The sequence below is a fragment of the Stegostoma tigrinum genome, chromosome 7 (assembly GCF_030684315.1).
Source record: "Stegostoma tigrinum isolate sSteTig4 chromosome 7, sSteTig4.hap1, whole genome shotgun sequence".
Lineage (NCBI taxonomy): Eukaryota > Metazoa > Chordata > Chondrichthyes > Orectolobiformes > Stegostomatidae > Stegostoma > Stegostoma tigrinum.
The window spans coordinates 59,425,148-59,437,899 of record NC_081360.1 but is presented as its reverse complement, the minus strand read 5'-3'; the positions used below and the strand labels follow the sequence as shown (position 1 = coordinate 59,437,899).

At 39.8% G+C, this 12,752-nt stretch overlaps 1 protein-coding gene across 1 annotated transcript in view; it reads left to right on the top strand.

Annotated features, from left to right (window-relative positions):
• The window catches only part of pla2r1 (phospholipase A2 receptor 1), a 130,963-nt gene that overhangs the window by 26,887 nt on the left and 91,324 nt on the right, over positions 1 to 12,752 (top strand). The window contains exons 3-7 of the mRNA XM_059647308.1: positions 4,608 to 4,781; positions 4,868 to 5,032; positions 7,458 to 7,571; positions 9,145 to 9,294; positions 11,809 to 11,997. Coding sequence (XP_059503291.1) covers positions 4,608 to 4,781; positions 4,868 to 5,032; positions 7,458 to 7,571; positions 9,145 to 9,294; positions 11,809 to 11,997 — 792 coding nt within the window. The remainder of the gene's footprint in view (positions 1 to 4,607; positions 4,782 to 4,867; positions 5,033 to 7,457; positions 7,572 to 9,144; positions 9,295 to 11,808; positions 11,998 to 12,752) is intronic.

Genomic DNA, 12,752 nt, shown 5'->3' with positions numbered 1-12,752 from the left:
CAGTAATAAAGCACAGGTGTGGGTTATACTGTTTTTGAGTACTTTTTCTAATACCACTTGTTGTGATAGCTCATAGTATATTTGAAACCTTGGGTTCTAAAGTAGGTGATTCTACACAGCAGAATTTTAGTTTCTCAGTTCTACGAAGATTGACCTTTAAAAAAATTCAAAGACATTTTGATCACAATTCAAAAAAGCATTTCCAAGAAGTCGTGTGATTTTAGATAAATGACCACCAAGCCACCTGAAGAAATAATCACTCAGGTGTTTGCTGTTTTATGACCATCACGCAGAGAGTGAGAAGGTTCCCAAATGAGCAAAGGTGAGAGGCCTGGAACAGCAGAGATATTGTTAGACTCCAAGAAGAGAAGTCCAGAGAAGTTCTGAGTTGCTTCCATGTCAGTGTCAAAGGAGAAGGAAAGAACAGAAGAAAGCTAGAAGCAGAAGGCTTCGGGGTATCAGACAAGAAGACCACCCGACAAAGCTGCTGAAAGCATGAATATAGGGAACCCAAATTAAGAAATATTGAGCCAAGTGAGCAAATTGTCTTAAAGATTGCTGGAAGAATTGAAGAAATTAACTGAAAAGGAGAAAAGCCTAATGAATGTGTAGCAATTTGTTGCACGGAAACCCATTTCACATGTGTCAGCTGAGCAAGACGTTTTAGCTTCTTTAGGTGAGAATGACTCAGCACTGAGGTTTGAATATTGTCTGTAAGAGTATTCCTTGGATGATAATCTTTCCTTCTAACATTACAGTGAGATTGTTCTGTTTTTGTGGCATAAACATTTTTTTCTTTAAATTACATTGGCGGCCTTTTGTACAAATATTCAGTGATTGACCTACATGTAAATAAAAATAAAACTTTCATTTTTTTTTGTAAGTCTCACTCTGAGATCTGACTTGTGTAGTACTATCATCAGCTGGAATCATAGCTTAAAACCTCTCCCTTGACTCCACAGGGCTGAAATTCTACGAATAGCGTCAACTTTGGCTCAGTAATTGTGCTCTTGCTTGTTTGTGAGTTTGAGCCCCATTCCCAGACATTGAGCTAATAATCTCTGTACGAATCAGTAAAAAACTGAGGAATGTCTGCACTGCTGAAGAAACTGTCTTTCAGATAAGATACTAGTCTTTCTCCAGTAAATGAATGTAAAAAAAATCTTCAGGATCTTATTTCAAGAAGAGCAGGGAAATTTGCCTGATGTCTTAGCCAAAACTGTACTTTAAATAACATTATTAAAACTGATTATGATCACAAGCTCAAGATAACAAAGTGTGGAACTGGATAAACGCAGCAGGCCAAGCAACATCTTAGGAGCACAAAAGCCTAGGCCTGAAACGTCAGCTTTTGTGCTCCTAAGATGCTGCTTGGCCTGCTATGTTCATCCAGCTCCACATTTTGTTATCTCAGATTCTCCAACATCTGCAGTTCCCATTATCTATGATCACAAGTTCATTTGGTGTCTGTGGCACGTGCGTGAAAATTGCTGCATTTTCTGTTGCATTACAGTAGTATCTATAGTGTACGCAGATATCCCGACATTAAGATAGGAGCTTCAGTAAATGCAATCCATTCTTTCTAAACTCTATTTCATATGACCAGTTACATATTATATAAAGTGCAATTTAGTTGGTAAAACTATCAGACAATTTAATCAAGCTCCTGTAAATGGCTTGAGTTTGTAGGAACAGCATGGTGTTGGTTATCAGCTTTGTATGCTAATCTCCCATTTATCTTTGAAGGTCTCAGACCGTGCAAATAGAATGTGTAAGAACTCTTTGACTTTGGGTCTGCTGTTCCAAATGAGCTTGACTCCCAAAGAATCCCTGCCAAAGAGTGGTCTTGCACCCGCATGCATATACAACTGGACCCTTTCCTCAATCTCCCAAATTGGAATGATTAACTAAATGCACATGTGCTGAAGGGACGGTTTCAAGCCTTGAGAGGGGTGAACCTGACAAATGTAACTGAGGCTGTTTTTAAACTGTTGGAATACACTTCAAATTCTTAACAACAGCATTGATGTGAAACAACATGTGCAACCTGCAAGTGATTTGTAAGATAGAGCCATAGAATCGTGCAGCACGGAGACAGGCCCTTCAGCCCAAACAGATCCATGCCGATCATAACATCAATTGACGCTAAGCCCTGCACTTGGCCACTATCCTTCTAAACCTTACCTATCCATGTATTCATCCAAATGCCTTTTTAAGTATTGTTAATATACTCCCCCATCCACTTCCACTGACAGCTTATTCCATATGCGTGCCATCCTCACTGTTAAAAAAAAAGTTGCCCATCAGGTTCCCATGTATTCTTTTCCCCTTTTACTTTAAACTGATGCCCTCTAGTCCTCGAATACCCAACCCTGGGAAAAAGACTGAGTGCATTCACCCTATCCATGCCTCTCGTGATCATATACACTTCTCTAAGATCCCCCGTCAGTCTCCTACACTCTCAAGAAAAAAGTCCTACCTTATCCAACCTGTCCTTATAACTCAGTCCCTTGAGTCCTAGCAACATCCTTGTAGATGTCTTCTGCATTCTTTCCAGTTTAATCACGTCCTTCCTGTAGCAAGGTGACCAAAACTGAATACAATGCTCCAAGTATGGCCTCAGCAACGTCCTGTACAGCTGCAACATAACTTCCCAACTTCTATACTCAGTGCCCTGACCGATGAAGGCTAGTGTGCTAAAAACCTTCTTCACTGACCTGTCTACCTGTGACTCCACTTTCAGAGAACTGGCCACCTGAACTCCAAGATCCCTCTCTTCCACTATACTCTTTAAGGCCCTACCATTCAGCATGAAGATCCTGGCTTGATTTGCCTTTCCAAAATGCAACACCTCAGACTCGTATGTTAAGCTCCATTTGCCATTTCTTGCCCCACTTCCCCAGCTGATCAAGATCCTGCTGCAATTTCTGATAACCTTTCTCACTGCCCACAATGCCGCCTATTTTAGTGTCATCCGCGAACTTACTAATCATGCCCTATATATTCTCATCCAAATCATTGTTATAGATAACAAACAGCAATCGGCCCAGCACCGACCTCTGAGGCACACAACTAGCCATAGGCCTCCAGTCCAACAAGCTTCCTTCCAGAATTACCCTCAGCTTCCTACCATCAAGCAAATTATGTATCCAGTTTGCCATCTGTCCCTGGATTCCATGGGATCTAACCTTCCAGAGCAGCCAACCATATGGAATCTTATCAAAGGCCTTACTGAAACCCATTTATACTATGTTACCACCCTGCCCTCATCGACACTTCATCAAGGAACTCTGACAGATTTGTGAGGCATGGTCCCCCATGTAGAAGCCATGCTGACTACCCCTAATCAAACCCTGTCTTTCTAAATGAATATATATCTTAGCCCTCAGAATCTTCTGAAGTAACTTTCCTACCACGGATGTTAAGCTTACAGGTCTATAATTCCTGGGTTTTTCTTTGCAGCCCTTCTTGAATAAGGGCATAACATTCGCTACCTTCTCGGCTTCCGGGACCTCACCTGTGGCTAACAATGATGCAAATATATCAGCTAGGGCCCCTGCAGTTTCTTACTGAGCCCCTTGCGGGTTTCTTGTATGTACCTGATCAGGGCCAGGAGATTTATTTACCTTCATACATTCTAATACTTCCAACAGCACTTCTGCTGTGATATGGGCTGTCTGCAAGATATCACCACTAACTGAGCTGGTTCGTGATCATCAGTGAGGATGCTGCCCAGTAGGGTAATGAAACATCTACAAACTAACGAACCAGTTCGGCGAGCAACCCGAGCTACAAATCTACTCAAGCACCTTAGGTATTGCCACTAACTTCCCCAGTTCTCAAGTCATCATGTCTTTCTCCACAGTAAACACAGATCAGAAATGTTCATTGAGGACCTCACCCATCTCCTGCAGTTCCACACCATACACGTCTACTTTGGACTTTAAGGAGTCCTATTTTCTTTCTAGTTATTCTTTTTCCTGTAATATACTGAACGAATGTCTTTGGATTCACCCTAATCTTCTCAGTCCAAGCTATTTTATGCCCTCTCTGCCCTCCTGATTTCCTTCTTCAGTAAACTCCTCCATCCCCTAGATGCCTCCAGGGATTCCTTTTATCTCAGCTGCCTCTTCCTTAGCTGTGCCTCCTCCCTCTTTCTGGTCAAACACTCAATATCTCTTGGCATCCAAGGTTGAAAAAACTCTTCTCTAATCAAGGTAGAGAGCTTCCAGAAATCTGAATCTATGCTCACCTCAAATATTCCAAGTTGTTCACGTATGAAGTACCGAACAAGTTAGATATTCTTCAAATCATAGCAGTTTGGTTTTTAATGTAAGACCTATCTGCCTATAAGGATTCTTTGTAAGAGAACACATGATAGCAACAATATCACATTACTGCTATAACTCTACTGTCTCTTGTTTCAATGCAGTTTCATGATCCAAAGAAGTGTTATTCTGGTCATAACACCCTGTGTGAAAAACTGGAAGAAAAGAGGATATTACTGTCCATTTTGGGCTCACTATGGTTCACTTGCTATCACATTGGACAGTTGAAGAAGGAAATAAATGATGGCTTTAAAAAAAAATTCTCATTCTATTTTTCAGAAATTCATACTGTACTTGGAAACTCACGTGGGAGGCCGTGTGCTCTGCCATTTAAATACAATAATAAATGGTACCATGAATGTACTAATGAAGGGAGAGATGATAAACTCTTCTGGTGTGCAACCACCGACCATTATGATGTTGATGAAACATGGGGATTTTGTCCAAATTTAGGTGAGCGTCTGAGATGCTGTATACCATTACTAGTTTAAAATTTCTAACTTCCAACAATTAGTAGTTTCCATTCTGTTTTTCTACAGATCCTGGATGTGATCTGCTTTGGGAAAAGGATCCTTTTTCACCAAATTGCTACCAGTATAATCTTCAGGCTCTTCATTCTTGGAATGAGGCCCATGCTTCATGTCAGGCACAAGGAGGAGACTTGCTGTCTATCACAGATCTTAAGGAGCAGGAGTATATCGTCAGTAAGTTTTTATAAATAAGGAGTGGTCTCATTTTTAAGCCTGAGGCAACTGCAAATTTGTCAGTCACCCCTTTTTTAAAATTATTTCTTCACAGTGTTTGAAACTTTTTTGTTTTAATTCTTACTATATTGTTAGGACTGATTAAATACTGCTTCCCTCAGCAATTTCCATCTGAAAGACGTTGTTTGTCCTATGGACAGGGCATAAAGTTGCGGTAAAGTGCTTGCACCAGTCAGTTGCCTCAAATAAAATAAATATTATACGAGCAGCTTTAAAAAACATCACTGCTAGTTTCGATATAAATGTATACACTGATATTTTTTTCAAATGACCATAATTTGGTTATCCTAACATTTAATATGTGTTGCAGGGTTAACTAGTGCTTTATTCATTTTGGTTCTCTTGGATGAGCATGTATTATGTGGCACTATCTAATATGCTTCTTTCCCCAAAAGCAGCATGATTTTTTGGACTGTCACTGAAAATAATGGTTTCTGGTAAATGTTGCCATCATGGGTAAGGTAATTTTGAATGAAGAAAGGTGGCACAAATCGCCCACCTCATTCATTTCAGCAGGGTTTGTATGACAGAAAATGTCTACTTAATGTTGTTATTCAATTTAGAAAATATAATTGAATTTTGAAAGCATCAAAATATCACAAGTGTTTGTTGACACTTGGAATGGCAAAATTATGAGGCAGATAAATTACTTCCTCATTTGTTCTTACTTCATTGAATTTTGGAGTCAAACAATGGCTGACCAAAACAGTCAAGAATGAAGAACAGAATGGAAGAAAACAAAATAGACCCAAAGTGTGGAGGTGGATGAACAAGCAGGCTAAGCAGCAGCTCAAGAGGACAAAAGCTGACGTTTCGGGCCTGGATCCTTCATCAGTGAGGATGAGATGGATTCTGACATTTTATCATTTAGCTGTTGGGAATGGATGGAACATTAATATGGTGAGTAACAACAGTGGTAAGTGTGCAACACGGATTACCGCACTGGTGATGGAATGAAATAACCTAGTGGATTTCAAGAAGGAAAAGAATTTTTTGTGAACACACTTGATTCATCCGCACACTCTACTATGATGCTGTGACTAAAGCATTTACAATCCACAGGATGCAATCTAGCATGTAGACACGACTTTTTTGTTTTGGCAGTATCTGAAACATTACCTGAAGGACAAGGTCAGCAGATGCATGGGGAACACCATCGCCTCAAAGTTGCACACCATCCTGGCAGATATTTCTGGATCAAAAACCTAGAAATCCCCCCTTATTGGATCAGCTTCACCATATGGACTGAAGGAAGAAAGTCCCATTTTATGTAGGACAACTGGAGATGTTCAGTAATTACTAACCTTGTCAATGAATGTCATAAAAACAAATATTTTAAAACCTACAATTTTGTTTTGAAGGCACAGTCATTTGGAACATCATTGGATCATGAATTGCATTGCTGCATGATGCATTTTGGAAATAGTGCTCAGATTTATTTTCCAAAATTATATCAAATATATGAAGCAAATTTGTGACAAAGTTAGCTGCTTTTGACATTGTTATGGTCCAAATTTCTGACATTGGTAGAATTTCTAGTCATGGGAATATCGTGGTTGGATAAATGAATACCAATGGCAGACCAGTAAAAGGCCAAGTGGCACATAGATCAATTAAAGGCTTTTATTCTGTCATACACTGAAAGAATATTCCCACTAAATGTTGTTGTTCCAATTTGGAGATGTTTACACTGAGATTGGTGGTCATAAAATGTAGCACTCCAGCCATATGTCAGTTGCATTGATTGTCCAATGAAAATTTCAGCGCACAAAGTAATTTTGGGTTTGCAGATTTGAATGAAAAATAAAAAACTCTACTTACATCATCATTATAGATAGATTTGCCAGAAATAACACAATGGATAAAAATCACTTAAGCTACTCCACTAGTCGATTAGGTGGAATTAATAGTTTACTTCCGTAATATGGGCACTTGTTATATTTTTCTCCTGCAGCTTTCTTCTAGGAAAAATAATTTGATTGAGTTTACTAATAGGATGTGTGAAAACAAAAGAAGTATTAATCAATGACTATGACACAGTACAACATTCAATTAAAATGAAGCAAAACTGCAAATGCTGGAAATCTGAAACAAAAACGGAAAATACTGGAGAAATCAGCGGAATTGGTAGCATCAGTGGAGAGAAAGCAGAGTTAATTATTAGAGTCTCGTGACCATTCTTCAGACCTGCTGAAGTTCTGCAGCAATTTGTTTATTTTTAAAGCATTCATTTAGTTTGCATATTTTTGCTTAATTAATCCATGCTTGTATACACTATTAGATTTGACACTGGAGAGATATCTTAAGCACAATACCATAAATCTACCTGTGTGAAATTTCATACTGCTGCAAACATTTCTTACAGAACGTTTGAGACATGTTGGAATTCTGGCATGGATTGGCCTGAATCAATTGGATGAAGGTGCTGGGTGGCAATGGTCAGATGGAGAACCTTTGAGCTTTGTAAATTGGGACACAGGTATTTGGAAAACTGCTTTGACTAGTGTTATCATTTAAGTGTTCAACTATCCCATAACTCCTACTTAATTTTAACAGATTGATTGTTTTGATTGGGTTTGTACATTGATCTGTTGTAATAATTGCAATCTACAACCATGAAGGATTTTGGAGGGAAAGGCGCCATAATCCATGACTGCATCATCATCACCCTACACATGTGCATGCACACACACACACACACACACACACGTACACACACACACACACACACACACACACACACACACACACACACAAACACATGTGCGCAAACAGTCATGTGCACAAGCACAGACACGTGCACACATACGCAGAAACACACATTCTCACATTCACAGATATACATGTGTGTACACACCTCCAATTTAAAGTACATTTCTCAGAAATCAAATGACGGACAGCATTTGCTTTAGCTATTGGGGTGGCATGGTGGCTCAGTGGTTAGAACAATAACTCACAGCTCCAGCCACCCAGGTTCGTATCCCACCCTCTGGTGACTGTCTGTCTGTGTGGAGTTTGCACATTCTCTCTGTAACTGCATCGATTTGCCCAGGTGGGCCAGTTTTCTCCCACAATCCAAAGATGTGCAGTTTAGGTGGATTGGTCATGCTAAATTGCATCCAGGGATGTGCAGGCTAAGGGGATAAGCTGTGGGAAATGCAAGATTACAGGAGTAGGTGTGGGTGAATGCTGTTTGGAAGGTCAGTTGATATAATGTGACAACCCCACTCTTGGCTCTTGTGAACTGTAACAAGCAAATGTCATCCAGTCTCTTCAGAGATAGTAGGAACTGCAAATGCTGGAGAATCTGAGATAACAAGGTGTGGAGCTGGATGAACACAGCAGGCCAAGCAGCATCAGAGAGGCAGGAAAGCTGACGTTTCGGGCCTAGACCCTTCTTCAGAAAGTAGTTTTCTGAAGAAGGGTCTTGGCCCAAAACGTCAGCTTTCCTGCTCCTCTGATCCTGCTTGGCCTATTGTGTTCATCCAGCTCTCCACCTTGTTATCTCACATCCCAAAACCACCCCCGCTTGTCCCTGCCTCCCTAACCTGTCCTTCCTCCCACATATCCCCTCCTCCCACTTCAAGCCCCACATTCATCTCCTACCTGCCAGCCTCATCCCACCTCCTTGACTTGTCCACCCTCCCTGGACTGAGCTATCCCCCGCTAACTCCACACGTACATTCACCTTTCCTGGCTCCACCCCCGCCTCTTTGACCTGTCTGTCTCCTCTCCATCTATCTTCTGCTTTATCAATCTTCCATCCACCTCCCCGTCCCTCCCTATTTATTTCAGAATCCCCTTCCCCTCCACCATATCTGATGAAGGGTCTATCCCCGAAACGTCAGCTTTCCTGCTCCTCTGATGCTGCTTGGCCTGCTGTGTTCATCCAGCTCTACACTTTGTTATCGCCGCCCAATCGCTTCATTTTTTTTTCCGACTGCACAAATGGTTTAAAACTGAAATGCCTTTAATGTCGAGCAGTAGGAAGCAATGTGGAGAGAATTCCCTAATTTGAACTTGTCCAAACTTTTCAATGTTATGTTCTGTAGATCAGCCTCAGGGCTCATTACTGGGACAATTCCATTGTGGGTTACTGAGTTCTAAATTGGATTACCGTTGGAGTAGTGCGGTATGTGAGACAGCTCTGCCTTACATTTGTGAAAAAGTGATCAACTCTACAAAAAAGGTGGAACCATTTGGTAAGTTAGGATCTTTATGATTTTTTTTCTCGTTTGTATTTACTAGATTGTAAAAAGCAGCATTGCAGAATGTTACTAAGGACAATGTGGCCTTCAAACATTTTGATTCAGTGCACTGGATTCATGTGTGAATTTACAGAATGAACATCGTTAATGTTTGAACTCTCAAGGTCGTCATAATCAAAGCCAATCTTTCCCTCACCAAGTGGTTGTGTGTATGCAGTACTAGTAGGAAGCACTGATCAGCAGTCAAGGAAAAGGAACTTCTGAAATGACTGCAGTTTTTGTTTATCATAGCTTTCAAATGCAGAGATGAATTATATATTTGGCACAGCTGCCCTGACTGGGACCAGCCAATGTAAAACAACAGACTTTCAACCTATGATCTTCCTGCTCCTTCAACTCGAGTGAAATTGCATGGTCCACTTAGCCCGAAAATCATAAAGAAAATAAAAGTTGAAAAACAAGTCAACACATTTGCGATTTTTAATGTTCATTCTTGGCATGTGCGAGGAAATACTTGCATACCAATTCTGGTTGTTTTCTCGACATTTCAAAGGCAAATGACTACATACGACAGGAAAATTTTGTAAGCCACACTTCTCTCCCAGTTAGTATTTTACCACACTCTACCAGGTTTATTGATTAATTGATGCACAAATTGCTACATTAATAGAATTCATTTGGATTTTTTTTATGATAGGATATAATTGTGCTATTTGCTTCCACCAATTTATCCTGTAGTGTGCTATAATCTTGAAGGACACTTGAGGGACATTTTAAAAAGAAATTCGAGCTTCCAATTATTAACTGAAAGGATAACGTCACAAGATTTAAGTACAAATATTTAAACAGAATTAATCAAAGTTGTGTATCATAACACTATATTACATAAACCTTTATTATTTAAGCCACCGTTCTATTTTATTACCACCCAATATTTCCCCTATACCCTCTATGACTATGAGGTTTCCTTCACCATGTCCAAGTCAAAACCAAAATGTGCCAAATGGACCAAAGCTTAGGAATTCACTTCAGTTTGCTTCTGTTTCCCAATCTGGTACATAAACCTCTGGAGTCCACTTTATTTGTGAGGATTGCACTGCTGATCTCTTCTTGAAATTTACGAAGATCTTTTCCTTTAGCATCTAAATTTTGCATTCCAAGCATGGATCCACTTGTAGTTCTTGCTAAGTCAGTCCTGCTGGGGAATATCCTGATTCTGATGGTCTCTTCACTGCTTGTTCTGGATGCCAACATGTGCACCACAAGAAAACATGCAGATAAACTCAAACTCAAAACCAAAGAGCTCTTTTCCTGCAATCTATCCCCTCAGCAATGAGATCTTCATGGGATCTCCAAGATAGAGATTTCAATTAATTGTTGTGGGAAAGTTATGAATTTTAAAGCAAATTTTTCTTCCTTTTAATCAATGGAGGTGTATTTCCCCACTCACTCTGTTGGCACTGACTTTGCAAGAACTGCAATAACATTGTTAAACCAGAAATAAAGAGTAATTCAAATTTTCATTCATGGAGTGGGGATGTGTGTGTAACTCTGACATACTTGAGCAGATTGATTCAATTTACACAGAGGTCTCATCAAAACAAAGAGATTATTCAATTAATAAAAATGTTAGCTGGTAACCATCGGTTATTTTGTATTTATCAATGTCCATGCATTTAAAATTGAGCCAAAGATCCAAAGATGAAGTTAGCAGTCTTGAATTCCTTTCTAAAAAAGAGTTGATTGGCTAGCCAGCATTTCAGGAGTTGCAGATGATTTTTTTTTCAAAATCTCTTCCATTGTCTTCTGAGGATGTTTTTCTGAAATGTAACTTGTATTTCACTTTTATAAAAAGAATGTTGTTACATTTTCATGGGGAGGTGTTAATCTAATGTTGTTCTCACTTGTGTATTAATCTAGAGATCCACATAATGTTCTGGGGACCTGCGTTCAAATCTCACCATGGCAGATGGTGGTATTTGAAACCAATAAAAATCTGGAATTAAGAGTCAAATAATGGTTATTTTGACAATTGTCAGGAAAACACATCTGGTTCGCTAATATCCTCTCAGGAAGGAAATCTGACATCCTTACCCAGCCTGACCAGTGGGAGAGCTCTTCCTTATGGGTCTGAAGTTTATTTGTTTGAATCCCATTTCAGAAATGTCACCACAGTATCTACAGAAACATAATGGTGTAGTTCTAAGGGGTTACTGTACCCTTGGAGGTGCTAATTTTAAGTTGAGGTTGTAAACTGATCCCTCATCTTTCTTTGGGTGAATAGTGCAATGGAACCTTTAACATTTCAAAGAAAAGCATGCGAGTTTTCCCAGTGTCCTGGCCAATGCTTCAACCAAAATCTAACATTTGAATATTCTAACACAATTTATTCCATGGTTCCACAGTTGCAATATTGACACCACACCACTAAGTGCTTAGTTAGTTGTAAAATGCTTATGAATTCAGTTGATTGTAATGCTTTTCTTTTACTTTTGTTGTGAATGTCAGAATTCTGGCAGTACAGGACCACACACTGTGAATCTGGCTGGCTTTCCTACAATGGATTTTGCTACAAACTGCATAAAGAAGATTTGAACTGGAAAGATGCCTTAATGTCCTGCCGCCTGAATGGAAGTGAACTCATTAGTATGCAGTCACTGGCAGATGTGGCTGTTCTGATCAACCAGTTTAAAAGTGGTGAGTACACAGTCATTGGACAAAATTGAATGTAGCCCAGGGGAATTGGAACTGCAGTGGAAATGTTATAATAGCATTGAGTAGGAAGCTGCGTATCAGAACTCTGGGCCCAGTTATGTGGGCTACAGCTAAATGCCAGAAACTATTAACTGGGATCAGAATGACCAGGTGGTTTATTCTTCCAGTGCAAACGTCTTGGCCTGAATGGCCTCTTACTGTAACATTTCAGTAGCTCTACGGCAGTGCTAATGGGTTTGGCTGTAAGATAATCAGATATCTTAAAAAGATTGTTTATGTTGAATTAGCATGCCTGATTGGAGTTAAACAATGATTCACTTATTTAACTTGCCATTGGAGGAAGAGGACGAGTGGCCCAGAAACGGGACTCTGCATCTTGCCTTGACTGCTCAGGGATCTAGGAGGACTGGACAAATGAGGACGCTCCAGAATCAAAAATGCCAATGCAACAACAATTATCGTATTAAAATTAAGGACAGATGCCATGGTTTATAATGGATACTGAACTCCATCTGTGTACCTTGTTCCAAATGAAGCCAGCCATCTTTGGACGGAAAAACTATTGGGATCAAAGCCAGCCACCAGTGGTACACACCCTGTGGAAGGAGGTGATTGTGGCAGTGAAGGTTAGATGCTGAAACCTTTTGACAAGAGGCTTTTGACTCCTCGCATACAACAGAAGTTTAATAATCTTACTAGAGCTGTGTCAAATTTACATTTGACTTTGCATTTGAACA